At 46.5% G+C, this 16,186-nt stretch overlaps 5 protein-coding genes across 5 annotated transcripts; 2 read left to right on the top strand and 3 right to left on the bottom strand.

The window, feature by feature from the left end:
* Window positions 1-2,183: 2,183 nt before the first annotated feature.
* N7503_006543 (uncharacterized protein) lies at window positions 2,184-3,365 on the top strand (the record flags this gene model as incomplete). The annotated part of the gene is made up of 2 exons (XM_057066090.1): window positions 2,184-2,948; window positions 3,009-3,365. 2 exons carry the CDS (start codon window positions 2,184-2,186, stop codon window positions 3,363-3,365), a joined length of 1,122 nt encoding a protein of 373 aa, XP_056921559.1.
* Window positions 3,366-3,690: 325 nt separating this feature from the next.
* Window positions 3,691-4,134, top strand: N7503_006542 (uncharacterized protein; the record flags this gene model as incomplete). Its single annotated transcript, XM_057066089.1, has 1 exon — window positions 3,691-4,134. The coding sequence occupies one exon, from the start codon at window positions 3,691-3,693 to the stop codon at window positions 4,132-4,134; it is 444 nt and encodes a 147-aa protein (XP_056921558.1).
* Window positions 4,135-5,457: 1,323 nt separating this feature from the next.
* N7503_006541 (uncharacterized protein) lies at window positions 5,458-5,730 on the bottom strand (the record flags this gene model as incomplete). The annotated part of the gene is made up of 1 exon (XM_057066088.1): window positions 5,458-5,730. One exon carries the CDS (start codon window positions 5,728-5,730, stop codon window positions 5,458-5,460), a length of 273 nt encoding a protein of 90 aa, XP_056921557.1.
* A 1,266-nt stretch (window positions 5,731-6,996) lies between these two features.
* On the bottom strand, window positions 6,997-7,274 carry N7503_006540 (uncharacterized protein; the record flags this gene model as incomplete). The annotated part of the gene is made up of 2 exons (XM_057066087.1): window positions 6,997-7,096; window positions 7,195-7,274. The coding sequence occupies 2 exons, from the start codon at window positions 7,272-7,274 to the stop codon at window positions 6,997-6,999; spliced, it is 180 nt and encodes a 59-aa protein (XP_056921556.1).
* Window positions 7,275-8,496: 1,222 nt separating this feature from the next.
* On the bottom strand, window positions 8,497-9,356 carry N7503_006539 (uncharacterized protein; the record flags this gene model as incomplete). Its single annotated transcript, XM_057066086.1, has 2 exons — window positions 8,497-9,251; window positions 9,308-9,356. The coding sequence occupies 2 exons, from the start codon at window positions 9,354-9,356 to the stop codon at window positions 8,497-8,499; spliced, it is 804 nt and encodes a 267-aa protein (XP_056921555.1).
* Window positions 9,357-16,186: the final 6,830 nt, after the last annotated feature.

Genomic DNA, 16,186 nt, shown 5'->3' with positions numbered 1-16,186 from the left:
GATGGGGTACGGTCGAAAAAGCTAGTACAATAAACCCACAACTTTACTTTTTCTTTTTTGTCACAAGATTCTGAATCCTACGGGGACCCTCAAGGGAAGATAACTTCTGGGGGTTACTGAGCCAATTTATGGCACTAGTGATTATAGACTGCATGATGAGCCCTGGGGAATTACCTGCACCGCTATTGGAAGTACCTATTGCCTTGATGGGCATTTACAAGATTCAATTGCTTGGTCGGGCGATGATTCACTTCAAGTGCCGCAACTGGTTGACTCCATTGCCGACTCATTTAATTGGCTATACTCTAGAGCCATTTACTGTAGTCAATGAGCGATTTGCCTCAAAATAATTTCTCTAGCGAATGAGATCAAAATCTCAGATTCACCCTGCCACTTGGTACTCGCGAATAAATGGTGCGAGGTCTTCAATCCCTCCATCGCATCCAGTGATGTGGATAACAAGATGTAAAGCGAGGAAACGTGTTGTATCTAGAGTCGACTAAAGCTGTTCCTAATATTGGTTATTTGCCTTTAGCAGGGGCGGTGGCCGACCGCTGAGTGGGGCACTGAGGGGAGATAAAGAGCGACTCTATCTGGTCATCCTTGTTCACCCCTCTGCTCAGTGAGTAGTTGAAAAATGTTTGAGTAAAAAGTCTGGGGGATGCTAGGTACAGTATTAGGAAATGGAGGTGACTTGACAGTCTCGCAATTCCTGGGAGCTCGGGGGCCATCTCATTTTCCCTGATCGGATTCAGTTTAGCGCAATCAAAGTGTGGCTCTGGGAAAGAAAGCCTGAGCGTCCAAGGGTAATCTGTTTTCAAATATTACTGTAAATCCATCGATTTCAACCTGCTCATATGTAGAGCATTGGTGGGCTCCTGGGATATTGAATTGGGGCCATGGCTTTACAGACTTTTCTATAACTTCTTAGGCTGAACCAACTCATCAACCAACGATTTTGCAAGCATCTAAGCCGAGGTACTCGTCTGATTGCTTCGGAAAATCCAGACATCCCCTTTAAATCAACACAAACCATGGTAGGTAAAGCCAATCTATTTCCAATGCGCTTTGCGCTCCGATCATGATTCAAGTTACAGTCATTCTCGAAATCGGCTTGACCGATATACACTGAGTAACTCTTCTTGGTCCCGCAGCCAAGGCTTTAACGCAGTGGATTTATTGAGCAAGCCGCATCAAAGTGAGGGCCGCAGTAATCTGCCATCTAGATTATGACGCCTTGTAGTAAAGAGACCGTGAAGTTTATTGGTAAACGTTCAGAGAGTATAATGTACCTACACAAAGCAAAATAAAGGTCCTTAAAGAACCATTATGTTCCTACCAATCAATTTTCTAATGCGGGTTGCTGAAGATGTTATCCGAGCTAAAGTCTTGGCGGTGGGTCCAGGGAAGAGTTATTAAGTGTAGATTGGTCAAGCCGATTTCGAGAACGGCTGTAAAGAATCAACTATGCAGAGCTTGAAACAAATATACCTAAACCAAGAGACCCACTCCTTGGAATAAAGTGCGATACAGTATGATCAACCTCTCTTTTCCCCATAATAAGTTGTAATGTCATAATTAGCATCATAGCTGTGCATGGGCTTGACGGTCTAGATGCAGGCGGAATGTTCTCGGATGCTTCGTGGCTTGACCTTTCGAGCACACAGTCCGATCAGAACTGTTTGAAAGCATTGGAGTGTGAAGGTATAGCTGATTTCAAAAACTACTGTATCGCCAAAAGAATTGAATAACCACTAAGCTAAAATAAGAATCCGCAGTCAGCCTCGTGGTGTGTGGTTTATAATCAACTAAAAGCGAGGGGTCGGGTAAATGAAATCATCCATCCATCCATCCATCTGTACAATACCTACTCTGAGTATCAAGAGTTCATCTTAGAAGGCTACAGCTGATAGAAATTTTCCTATTCGACAATCTTAGGTAGGCTAAGCGAGTTGTAGATTGAAGTGGGTGTAGTCAAGATTTGAGAAGAACGAAAGAGAATAAATTGGTGAAGCTAATTTCGATCGGCACTGTATCCATTCACAAAATTATGGGCTACCTCATCATTAACAGAAAAATTTCGAATATTGCTGTAGTACTACGGAAAATCTCGATTAAGAACTGTACTGGTGGAGACTGTAACCCATTTTTGGTGGAGTCGTGCGACGCGACGTTGAGCGAAAATGACGGGACGGGCCGAGACGCGAACCCCTGAACCGCCCGAACGCGACGAACATGAAAAATCACCACCACGAGTGTTGAGGCCGAGACGCACCACCAGGCCACCCAACAACTATGTCCAGGAGCAAGAGCTCGATATCGAACAAACCAACACACGGGCCCAGCAGAAAAAGAAGACCCAGAGCAAGCCAGTAGCCCAACGTGAAGCGGTCGCCGCGGAATCATCAACAGAGAGCGAGGACCCGATCGCCTCGGAACTGTTAAAGGAACTCGTCAAACTCAGAAAGGAGATCAGACGACGAGATGAGCTACACAGGGAAGAGCTCCGAAAGGCTAAAGAAGAATTACAGAGAACCAAAGAAGGATTTAGTGCCGCCCTTGCAGAGGTCCAACACGAGTTACAGACCTTGGCAGAGAGACCCCTTCAACCGCAACCCCCCTCCGAGCCATGCGCTCACAACGGCCACGATGAGATACTCCGTGAAATCCAGTCCTTGCGCGAGGAAATCAGCATCCCCGCTCCCATAAGCTCCCCGTCATATGCAGATGTCGCCCGCACCGCTCCACCCAGCCACCCGAGCAATATACGACCAACGTGGAATGTAACACCAACAACCTTCACGGACACGCTATATTGTATAATAGATACTTCGAAGATACTCGAAAATGATAATCAGAAGGTATCTGCGGGCTCGATCAGGGCTGCAATCGAAACCGAGATCCGGGCGATAGATGGCCACACCCTCTGGCGCTGTCGCGCGGTGACAGTGAGTCCACGAAACAATAACCGGATCAGAATCGCGTGCCGTGACGAAGCCGAACATTAGCTGGTTAAGAAAGTAGCGGAAGCCAAAATCGGGGCCGGTGTCCGGGTGCTTCGTGACGAGCTCTACCCGATCAAGGTTGATAGTGTAAGGAGGACTGTAGTACTGGATGAAAACCTCGACGTCCTGTTAGGAGCGGCCGCGGCTCTGAGCGAGGAGAACGATATAACTGTTGCTAAGATCATGTGGCTGAGCAGCAAGGAGGCCGCAAAGCCCTACGGATCAATGGTCGTGTACTTAACTAAGGGAAGTGACGCACGGAGGCTCCTGGCCGATGGCTACTTCCACGTTGGAGGAGAATCCGGGACAACTAGAGTTTTTGAATACCGGCCACGACTGGTGCAATGCTACAATTGCTAGGAGATTGGCCATAAGGCATTCTAGTGCATAAACGTCCAGAAGTGCGCGAAATGCGCCACCGAAGGCCATCGTTATAGTGACTGCGATCGCACGGTTCCAAAGTGCGTACTATGCGGAGGACCTTATGAATCGTACAGCAAGAACTGCCGGAAGCTATATCCATCACATTATGAATAACTCCTTTCGAATAATATAGCTGAACGTGAGGAAGTAGGGTGCGGTGCTTAAGAGTTTGATGAACGACGAAGACACTTGGAACGTGGTGGCGCTAGCGATTCAGGAACCCCAAGCGAGGAGGATTTAAGGCCGGCTCTTGACCACTCCGATGGGTCATCACAAATGGACAAAGATGGTACCCTCTACCTGGAGGGAAGGGAGATGGGCGATCTGGAGTATGCTCTGGGTTAACAAAGAAGTCGAAGCGGAGCAAGTCCCTGTGGAGTCTCCGGACATCATAGCAGCGACGATCAGGCTCCCTAGGCGGCTGATCCTAATAGCATCGGTTTATGTTGAAGGAGGCAGCGCCTCGGCTTTGGACGACGCGTGCAATCTTTTACGCGACGCGATAACGAAGGTACGACGAGAGATAGGCGCCGTGGTGGAGAGTCTGATTGTGGGGGACTTTAACCAACACGATCAACTTTGGGGTGGTGACGAGGTATCGCTGGGAAGACAAGGAGAAGCGGATCCAGTTATTAACCTCATGAACGAGTTTGCACTCAGTAGCTTACTCAAACGAGGCACTAAGACATGGCACGGTGGAGGATAGAATGGAGACTGCGAGTCTACCATCGATCTCGTTCTAGCCTTGGAGAACCTGACGGACGCTATGGCTAAATGTGCGATACTTGGGACTAACCACGGCTCGGACCACTGCGCTATTGAGACCGTATTCAACGCCTAGTGGTCGGGCCCAAAGCACCAAGAATGACTTTTGCTGAAGAATGCACCATGGAAGGAGATTAACACTAAGATTCAGAATGCCCTGGCCATTCTTCCGTTGGAGGGCACGGTACAGCAGAAAATAGATCGACTCATGGCGGTAGTGCTTAAAGCGGTGCACGCTTTAACGCCGAGGGCGAAACCATCCCCCCATGCGAAGCGATGGTGGATAACTGACCTTACTTAACTCCGTCATATATACACGTACTAGAGAAACTGTGCTCGCTCCGAGCGACGGGCGGGTCGGAAAGTACCTTGGCTTGAATAGATGGCCCAGGATGCCGCTAAACAATACCACGATGCCATTCGCAAACAAAAGAAGAAGCACTAGAATGAGTTTCTCGTAGACAACGACAACATCTAGAAAGCTGCCAAGTACCTTAGGTCGGGGGACGATGCCGCGTTCGGGAAGATTCCTTAGCTCCTTAGAGTAGACGGAACCACTACCAACGACCACAAGGAGCAAGCGGAGGAATTACTATCCAAATTCTTCCCGCCCTTACTAGAGAGTATCGATGAGGAAGGAGTTAGGCCACAAAGAGCGCCTGTAGACATGCCGGCTATCACGATGGAAGAGATAGAGCGGTAACTCTTAGCGGCTAAGTCGTGGAAGGCACCTAGTGAAGACGGCCTACTGGCGATCGTCTGGAAGATGACATGGCCCACAGTCAAGTACAGGGTGCTCGACCTTTTCCAAGCTTCGCTGTAAGATGGCACACTGCCAAGATAGTGGAGACACGCGAAGATCATACCGCTCAAGAAGCCGAATAAAGATGATTACACCATTGCAAAGGCATGGAGGCCTATCTCACTCCTTGCGACACTCGGAAAAATACTTGAATTGGTGGTCGCAGAGAGGATCTCGCACGCGGTGGAGACACATGGACTACTCCCGACGAGCCATTTTGGGGCCCGAAAGCAGCGATCCGCAGAGCAAGCACTAGTCTTCCTGCAGGAGCAAATCTATGCGACGTGGCGCGGCCGGCGGGTGCTAAGCTTGATCAGCTTCGATGTCAAGGGAGCCTACAACGGCGTATGCAAAGAACGACTGGTCCAGAGGATAAAGGCCCGAGGCATACCAGAGGTCTTGCTTCGTTGGGTTGAGGCGTTCTGCTCGGAACGAACGGCTAATATCCTGGTCAACGGGCAATTATCGGAGACTCAAAGCCTGCCACAAGCTGGACTGCCGCAGGGCTCGCCCCTGTCTCCGATTCTCTTTCTTTTCTTTAACGCAGACCTCGTGCAAAGATAGATCGACAGCCAGGGAGGAGCAGTTGCCTTTGTGGATGATTTTACCGCCTGGGTGACTAGGCCGACCGCGTAGAGTAATCGGGAAGGAATTGAATCCATTATCAACGAGGCGCTCGACTGGGAAAGAAGAAGCGGAGCGACTTTTGAAGCCGACAAGACGGCCATCATACATTTTGCCCCCAAGATGCGCAAATCAGACCATTCACCATTCACTATCAAGGGACAGATAGTAATACCCAAAGACCACGTTAAGGTCCTAGGGGTCGTAATGGACACAAGACTTAAATATAAGGAACACATTGCGAGAGCAGCGTCCAAGGGTCTTAAAGCCGTAATGGAGCTTCGGCGACTTCGTGGGCTGTCCACGGCAACTGCGCGGTAGCTGTTCACGTCAACGGTGACACCGGTCGTGGACTATGCCTCGAACGTCTAGATGCATGCCTACAAGGATAAAGCCATGGGACCGATCAACCGAGTCCAAAGAGTAGGAGCACAAGCTATTGTGGGGACCTTTCTCATAGTCGCGATAAGTATCGTAGAGGCTAAGGCTCACGTAGCCACCGCGTAGCGTCGATTTTAGAAACAAGTGGTGAAAATGTGGACAGACATCCATACCTTACCGGGAACCAATCCTCTCCGCCAGTGTATAGATCAGATCAGGAAGTTCAGAAGATACCACCGCTCGCCATTATATCACGTAGCTAATGCGCTTAAGCAGATCGACATAGAGACTTTAGAAACGATTAACCCCTTCACCCTAGCCCTATGGGCGGAACGCATTCAGACTGATATCGATGAATAGCACGAAGCCCCGGCCGAAGAAGGCGGGTGCATATAGGTCGCGGTCAGCAGCTTGGCATAGAATGAGAGAGTAGGGTTTGGAGTAGCCATTAAGAAGCGGCCACCTCAAAATCGAAAGCTTAAACATAAAGCGATATCCATCACGTTGGCTGCAAGAATAGCGCAGAACCTATTTTCTGCGGAGCTAGTAGCTATGGCACACGTATTGAGCACGGCGACGGGACTGAAGGACTATACGATCAGGTTACTCATAAGTAACTAAGCGGCGGTTCTCACACTCAGTAACCCTCGACAATAATCTAGTTAGTAGTTTGTCTATTAGATATATAAGTCGATTATAAAGCTACAAAGAAACGGGAATCGTGTCAAATTTTGCTGGGTTCCTACTAGTGAAGACAACAAGCTACTGGGTCTGGCTAAAGAGCAGGCTAGAGCCACGACGTAAGAAGATGCCCCCTTGCAAGAACGCGCTCCGCGGGTGAAATCGACCACACTAAATCTCGCACGGTCTTAGGCAGTTCCCCGAAATACCCTGCCACCGGACGTCGGAAAGCACGCCAAACGAGTAGATGTAGCACTTCCAGAAAAACACACGCGACTACTATACGATCGCTTATCGTGGAAAGAAGCGACCGTGCTAGCCCAGCTCCAGACTAGCATAGCGAGACTGAATGGATACCTCTACCGAATCAACGCAGCCGACACCGATCAGTGTGCGTGCGGACAAGCCAAGGAAACTGTGGAGCACTTCCTCTTTCGATATCGGAAGTGGACCGCACAGCGGATAGAGATGCTACAACGTACTGACACTCACCAAGGAAATCTGTCATTTTACCTAGGAGGGAAGTCGCCTTCCAATAACGAGAAATAGGCACCGAACCTAGAGGCAGTACGGGCCTCAATACGATTCGCCATCGCGACTGGCCGCCTTAAGGCCACTTAATCATGCCGCCAAATAACCCCCTCTATTCTACCTAACTCATCAACTACCTCGTGCTACTCATGGTGGACGCGCTTCAACTGCCGAAGATAGGATATTGAACACTTGGAGAAGCGCCTCCAAGCCAGTCTACTAACCAACTTACTAACCCACGAGCATCCGCTGCGACACTGTATGCTGAGAATGTCAAATGCGCCAAGGTCTTGTGTATGGGCTTCAATGAGTCACTAGAATTGTATATACTATGACATGTATAGCAGATTAGCGATAGTTGCCCTTTCGGCTCAGCCGCCGGGCGTTAATGAATTGTGTGTGTGTGTGTAAATTATGGGTCCCTCGTGGAAAGTCACCTTCTCGTGGTGAGGGATGTCAGTAAGTTAGACTGCAAGGTCTGACCGAAGCTGAGAACTTTCCAAATCGAAACACCGGCGGAAATCCCTTTATTGGTTGTGACGACGCGGCGGGAAGCTTTCAAAAGAACACGTCGACATCTTCGCAACGTCGACGAGCCTTCGAACGACCGACCTGCCTACCCTTTTTCAACCTATGCTCACCGGGTTGTGTTCACTATAACTCACCTGCCCTACCGGTTCGATCGCATGTCGATTCGTCAGTCCTTCGTCTGCTATCTGGTGTTGCCGCCAGCGAGGCAGTCAGCTACTTCGGGCGTTAATATGAGAAGTACTCTCGGTAAATCGCTACTCAGGGAAGAGGTTCACGAAACTACATCGAGAATGGACGCGTGGGGCGTCCGGTGTCACAGAGGGATGGGTTATTGCTTTTGGGGGAGATGATATGATGACAACAAGAAGAAGAAATCGCTAAGGACATACCGTATGGGCTAGAGGGGTTTTTTGCAGCTGGTTCAGCTTCTCCTCTCGAAAATGAGACTATGACAAAATGTATGCAATGGAAAGATCAAATAGCGTATAGGTGCCCTCTAGGCTTGATACCTCCGGGCGTAATGAATTGTGTGTGTGTGTAAATTATGGTACTATCACAAAATTCTTATTTTGATATTCTCAAGATCAAAAAATGTCGTATTGCTTTAGCTTAAGGATTTAGCGCTTGCAGTGGAAAGGTCAACTGTTTGTCATACTAAGCTCCAGATGGAAACAGATTTGTTGACTGTATCTCTTCTGTAGAACATGGTCTAAGTGAACAGGCTGCCATCTGGTTCTTTCAGTCTTCACGAAGTCATTTGGTCTCGGGTTTCATCGTTAAGATTGCTCTCACCCACTCGAATTTAGGGCGATTCACACTGACTATTCGTCGCGATAGTGGTGTCGTATTGTATATCGCGTACTGACAAATACTCGTCCTGATCTTCTTGGGAGCTTTTGCGATCGCGGTGTCCCAAATTGTGATGGTCCGATTCGTACTGAGCATCAACTTGTGCGCAGCGTTCGGTGGCCACATACTATCAAGATGGACTAAAGCATGAGCGGGTAATTTCGAGTCCACTTCAAGTTCTCGAGTAATTTCGTTCCTTGTATGCAACCAAGCGTAGACAATGATGTAGCGTCCGTCCGATAAGCGACGAAGATCGGACACCTTGGCGACATCTGTACCTCTTAGACCAATGTCCACGATCACAATATCGCCGCGGTGGACTTTCCACCGTGGAAGGTGTGCTGAGGAAACAACAGAGAGACTTTCCCATGCAGCTGCTCTACCCACCGGCATCGGCCGGAGTTGTGCAGCGCCATCCCCAGTGATACGATATAAGATTTGAGCAGAAGGCGCATGCGCGACCTTGGGACTGGCTGCATTCTCCTTTCTCTTTTTCCTCCGTTTCACTTTTTGATTCTCCTCCACAGAGGTTTTCTCTTCTTCCTGCCAATCCAAATGCCAGCGGGAAGATTTGGCGGTCCTTTCTTGACTGAGGGCGGGGCGTAGTTGCAGTGGTTGACTTACTTCGGGAGGTTGTCGGCCATCTTTCTGCAGTTCCGCTAGTATATTGTTAAAATACCATGAATAAGACTGCATGCTCGGCACGTACGCTTACAAGGTTTATTCAAAATGGCGCTGATGCGCATGGGGTTGAACGGCAACATTCTTGGAAAGCTAGAGGTATTCTTGTAGTCTCTTCTAGACCAGGGATAATGTAGTCAACTGCTTAGTCGAGAAGCCGAGAGGACTTTTGCGAATCGCTTTCTTATAGTGCCAGACCCAGGACTATATGTGCACTTGCACCCATCTTTCACATCACGTTGAAGTCGAAAAAGCTTAGTAATTTGCACTGTATTTACACGTGAGCACTTAGAGAGTCATTGATTCCAGTTCTCCAAAATACATGGATCTCAGAGATTAAATAGCTATATATGGATGGACACATTGCTTGACGAGTTTTGAATTGAGAGATCAATAGTTGGTTGATAATGAGAGTAGCCGTTTTCTACCAAAGAAATATCTTCACTGGCTTGAAGCCCTGAGCATTCTAGGAAGCCTATCACGAGGCGTAGCAGCTATGCTGAAGCTCGAGGGATTATTTCAGGTAAACAATTGCTCATATATGAAAAATACGAACCACCTGCCCGTTTATATCGAGTTCAAGTCGCCTCCCGATTCATTCAATACCACCGGCTAGCAATTGAAAGTAGTCCCCTTCAAGTGTTTTGTTCACCTGTGATATTTAGCCCCACAATGAGTCTGACCAGAAGATGTTATCAAAGAGAGAGACCGAATTGGGTTTTGAACGAGCCATTGGTGGACAAATATTGGAGTTCATGCCTTCAAACTCTCGAGGGGCATGGCAGTTTATTGCCTGGTCGCAAAATGGAAGCCGACTCGCATCAGCATCTCGGGATAAGACCGTCAGGATTTGGGATGTGGTCACCTGCCAATGCAAATCAACACTCCATATCATTAGTGAGCTCAAATAAACCTCCCCGCAGAAACAGGCTTCGATTCAAAGATCAATACATCAATTGTTAATACTATACAGTAAACCAAACCAATTTTATGATTGAGGAAGTGAGGTTGAATTGGGAGAGTGATGAATTGGGAGAGTGATGAATTGGGAGAGTGATGAATTGGGAGAGTGATGAATTGGGAGAGTGATGAATTGGGAGAGTGATGAATTGGGAGAGTGATGAATTGGGAGAGTGATGAATTGGGAGAGTGATGAATTGGGAGAGTGATGAATTGGGAGAGTGATGAATTGGGAGAGTGATGAATTGGGAGAGTGATGGATTGGGAGAGTGATGGATTGGGAGAGTGATGAATTCATAGAGAAACCCAGAAGAGCGCCCATTTGGCCGCCGAAAACTAACCAGACACAGGGAATAAAGCTTACAAAAGAGAGTACTGTACAAACAACTCCCATACAAACGGTCCTGGCGTTTTTCTCAAGAAATCACCACTCCATTATCATTTCGAAGGGTCTATCGTAAAATATAGCTCCGGAGTGGTTTGGCATACTTGTATGCAATGTTGTTGGGATTGCCGGCATTTCGCTCATTCAGTTTGCCCACGGAAGGTTGAATGGCTCATCGTCTTGCTCCTAAATATACAGACGTCATGAAACGAGACTATCGCCATCGTACCCAAAGCATTGGGTCCTTCTTTACAGGTCAGCATACATTAGAATAAATTGGAAGAAAAAACTAGAAAGGGAAAAGTGATAACAACCACGCCGCATAAACAAACCTTACCATATCACTCCCTGTCATATCTTTGCTGGCCCTTCTAATAACCACACCAAAATTATTTCCAAAGTACATCGATAGTAGGCACTAACAATTCATCCTGACGCAAGAGTATGGTGGGAGTGGGCGTTTGAGATGGGGCTGCTGCATATCAGATACCAGGAGCTTGACTGCTTCTGGGAACGCATAGTAGCATTCCTGGGGACACAAATCATATTCCTGGGGCGAATGAGCTGATTCCCGGGCGCCGATTCAGTCCCACGTCTGAGTGGGGTTAGCTAAGATTCAGAGTAGCATAGTAGCTTCCCAGGTTCATCAATTGCATTCTAGACCCAAGGACGCCTACAGCGAAAATGTATATAAATGATCAGAAAGCATATATTGAGCGCACGCCTCGTCCCACCTCTTCTTTTTTACTTATTCTATGTTCATAATGAGGTCGGCCACTATTGTGTACTTAGTAGTGACTATATTTTGGTCAGTCATGAGGGGCATACGACTAGCGTTGTCGCACTTAAGTCTTCTAGAGAGCCTATTGCACAGGCTCAATCTAATGGTGTTAATTTTAACTTTTGTGTGCTCAGCTATGAGTCTAGGATTAAGCTACATCAAGAAGGCTAATATTAGTGTAGGAATACTAAGAGGAGTCATCGTAGTACTTATAACATTACCAGGGGTAGTGTGCAATCCTACTATGTCGTCGGAAAATGCTGATTGTGCGTTAGTATCTCGGTATCAAGGTTCATATGGCCGGCTTAGGAGGCATATCTTATTGACTGAAAATATGTTTTCCACTTTTCGTTTATTTCTCCTGCTTGGCAAAGATGTCTACTGCCATATATAGAGTCTTCCAGTATCCGCTAATATGGTCTACGGTGACCTTCCTTCTTTCACTAGATTATTCAGTTATGGCGTTTTTCTACTGGTGGCTACGTGGGCGGACCATGCCTAGATACCAGACTCGACTTCACGTAACATTTTTTGCATGCCAACTGTCCGTGCTATCTATAACTCTCTTAGTTATCGCCATTGTGGGCTCTGTTATAAAACGTTAGTTGCTATTGCTAGAGGTAAGTCGCTACTCCTACTCAAATGGCGGCGTACACTGATTCGAAAAGCTCCAAATACCCATTATCATGCTCTCTTTAATTATCTTGCTTCTCTTTGGATGGTGCGAGTCAGCAATAGTTTGATGGGGCTGAATATGCCGAATTTTGCGCATATAATGGTTTTAATGGCTTATCCTCGTCGTATTCCCCTTTGAATGCTCAGGTAAGAAAGTTGGAATCTCCGGCAGCGGGGCTCTTCCATAGTAGAAGTAGAAGGTCCAGCGGAACGTTGATCAACGATTACTCCAGTGAATAGAATAGAAAAATCGGGAAGAATCATGAACGAGTCCCATCCCAGCTATCTTCTTCTTCCGATTAGGTAGTCACTTTTGACCCAGTCCAGATGTCTTATTCAATCAACACGTCTAATCTCCGACCAGCATATCTAATGTGTAGCTTATTCTCCGTTAGTCAGGGAAATAAAGCTCTATTTGGCGCTATAACTAGGATCATTGCTTCACCACCACACCTATTCCTCTACGGAGGACCGCGTTTAACGAACTACGTTCATGGACATTTCAAACTTTATTTGCTCATACATTAGAGATTGAACCAACGTTGTTACTTAAGACTTAAGATGCGTTAAAGCGTGGTGAAACGGTGAAGTGGTGAAGTAAGAACTATCATTTTGAGCGCACTGGATAATAGTCCGCCACCATCATGAAGAGTATACCCTTATCAAGCTATGCCATTCAGTGCCCGCTACCGCAGATTTAATATAATCTGGATTTCTATACACCAATTTTCGCTTCTTAGATATCGACGGTGTTAAGAACAACAATAAGATATTAATAAGGGCCAACGTGCATCATTCAGAATTTAGAGCCCGAGTCACCGCACGAATAGAGGGCGATGGCGAACAAACACCTTTCAACCGCATGAATCTACTTACTACGATTACATATTAATCTTTACCATCAGTCGGCGAACCGCCCAAAAACGATGCCGAGGATAGCATGTGATTAATGCGGTATCTATCTTTAAATACCTCCTATAGTCCTATTTATAGCTTCTTATTACCTCTGCTCTAGGTATCTGACGCTAGCCATATCCAGTCAGTTCGATTTCCATTTCATGCCATCAAGGCTCAACAAATTCCTTCACCAAATAGTACTATATCGTCTAGGGAAACTCAATACTTCTATCGCGAAACGAGCGGGGCCACGAACCCACATATCTAAGATTATCACCAGTCCCCCGAGTCTCTATCTTCCCCACCTACATAAGCTAGACGATATCTTAGCTATACTAATCGTGAGAAGGAGTCCCCGTGGGATATATATCTACCAGCCATCACCTATAATATCGCCAGTTAAGTGATCATTACCGCTCGCCGTACTCGCCCATCACGCGTAGTGGCAATCCGAAAGTATTAGAGACAAGACACCAAAGGTTAGATTAAAGGATTCAGGCGACTCGAACATACAAACCTTCTCTCCGTTCGTGAATGCTAAATTAATAGCAATTTCATATTCGCTCTCGTCGATGACCTACTATTGACACTTGGATATGTCGTTTTTTGTCCAAGTCTCTACCCCACCAAGGTCAAATTAGGTTCGATCTTATTACAGGTATGCCATCTTAGTCCTTTACTCGGCACGCTATTTATTAGCTTTCCAGGTTCTAGACGGCGCCTAGTATTTAGCGGCTTCTAGCCTCACTCACCAGTCATTTCATATCGTGAGATATTACTCAGCCTAGATAGAATTGTCAAGATTATTCAGTGATAAAACAAAACTACAATAAGAGCGCTAACATCTAACAGCGTGCTAGGACTACTGATTATACACCAGGTCAGGCAGAAACCGCATACCTCGCCGCCCTACCATCAATCGCGATGCGGCTCATGCAAAAATATGATAAGGAGGAAGGGGTTACCAGAGTCACCATCCTCTATCGCTAGCCGATCGATTTAGATACAGTGCGGTTCTTATCCGCCACCGCGACGGCAATATCGATCGCACCCCTAAAGGAGGTGCATAAACCAATAAGACCCTAGAATATAGCTAGCCGTGACCAGCAACCTCTCGTCGATTCAAAACCCGCTTAGCTATCAATCTCATCATCCTTATAAGGGCGGTCCTGCTTTCCAGCCAAAGCCTATATATATAAACCATAACCTAGCTTAGTCTACTCCATTACTTTCGCTAGGAGTTTTATCCACGTTGCGTGCGTCCTACTAGTGGACGCGGTCGGCATATATCTCACCGCCCTCAGGGTCGCCTAAGACACGCGCTGCGTCGTCCCTAAACGGGTGGGCTATATACTTAGGAATTATTATTCTTTTACTTTCTAAAGCCCAAAAGCCTATATAATCAATATGCAGTCTAAGTGGTTTTTTAACCAGCCAACTTCTTCACAGAGTGTACAAGGAATCAGTTCCGATACCCCGGCTTTATTCCTGATCTACACCAACCTTATCACGTAGTTTTCCGTCTCTCTTCATAGCTATTTTTCATCTCTTGACTATTTCAGGCGATTAATTCCCTCATCTTTTTATATCTCGCCGTGCTAGCCTATAACCCGCGCTGGTATATGCGGCCTTCTGGCACCATCTACGAAATCGCCGAGTGCCTTGATTTTTCCCCCTTAATGGCTTCCTGGAAGGCTCCGTTTGAAGAAGATCGTCACTTAATACCATATTCCTCTAACCGAGATAGTGATAGCTAGCTACTCGTATTAGCTACTATTGGACACTAGAGGACTTACTTAATATCTTGTATAGTATCTCGTAGGGCCCGGCTGTACGAACAACAGAATGTATAAGAATAGCCTACAAACTTAGACCGAAGCTCGGCACCCCTATATGGCCTCGTGAACCCTCTTACTAAGTGGATGGGATATGTTCTAACCCGTAAGCTGAGCGAATAATCTATCACCCCGTTAATCCTAACCTACCTAGAGATGCTGGACACGTGCGCCTTCGATCTCGTAGTTACGCTATAATATTGCCGGTCAACCTAGTCGACTTTGCCTTGTAACCCTAGGGTAGGAGAAAGATTCGTTAGCTCCTTCTAGAGAGCCGGACTAGGTCTGAAACTAGCGAATTGGGTCGTCTGCTATTACTAGGCCGCCGGGTAGGTCTTACGACCTACGAACTCCTTAAGAATGAGGCTACTTTAGTCTATCTCTGAATATAATATTGATACCCTTAGGGCTTCCTAATGATAAACGATGCGTATCACTTCTTTGCTCGGCATATCTTCTTATAATCAAACCCAACGCTAGACTACTCTAGTCCTAAGCTAATCTATTAATATATCTTCTTTCTCTCGGATATAGTGATTTGCCAATCGCATCTTCGATATATTTCAGTAAGCATTAGAGAACCAATAAAGTAAGCGACTAGTAAACAAACAATCCTCTCCAAAACATGCAAACATCTCGAGATTACTTTTCATGGCGATAGCCTTACCATACTAACTTTATAATCTATATCTATATGCTCGTGTCGCCCTATTTAAATTGCCGGTTAATAAGCCAAAAGACCGGACACAATGAAATCATGATCATTTATGATCATCCCACACCTTAATCAGTGCCTTACAACGAACGTGAGAACCCCTATCGCTCGGGAGCTCCAGGGGACGTTAAACCAGTTAATATCGATATGCTCCTCCGCGGCCTTAATAAGTATTATTAGTGTGTAGGACCTTAATAAGTCGGGCCACGCTAACCTTACAAAACAACTTAATAGGACAACAATCCTTCAAAGCCGACAATACTAGCGTGACATACATAGATATTCTCCGCGTAAGGCCCGGCGTTAAAATCATGTCCCAAAAGCCATAGAAATAAAATTCATATATCCCAGGGTTTCCTTCCTTTGCATAGCGTAACAGTCGCCGTATTTACGCTACAGCGAGAGCGGAAGCTTAGAGATAAGTCATAAATTAGCATTTATGAAATTTTTCAACTCATAGCTCCAGTGGCCAAGCCGTAGATACCTTATGAATCGATATAGCCGAGATATAATCACTTAAACTAGTTACTGAATATGCGCTATCATCTTAGGTGTATCTATGTAGCTTAGGACCGTGGAACACGTAGTGATCTTAGGGCACCGTCCATAGTCCATAGTAATCTATTTAATCTTCACGTCTCTCTTATAGATCACTCTGTCTACCT

This window comes from Penicillium pulvis, assembly GCF_028828015.1.
Source record: "Penicillium pulvis strain IBT 33274 chromosome Unknown contig_3_segment0_segment0, whole genome shotgun sequence".
NCBI lineage: Eukaryota > Fungi > Ascomycota > Eurotiomycetes > Eurotiales > Aspergillaceae > Penicillium > Penicillium pulvis.
Note: the sequence above shows the minus strand (reverse complement) of the source record. Positions and strands in the feature narration are given on the sequence as shown.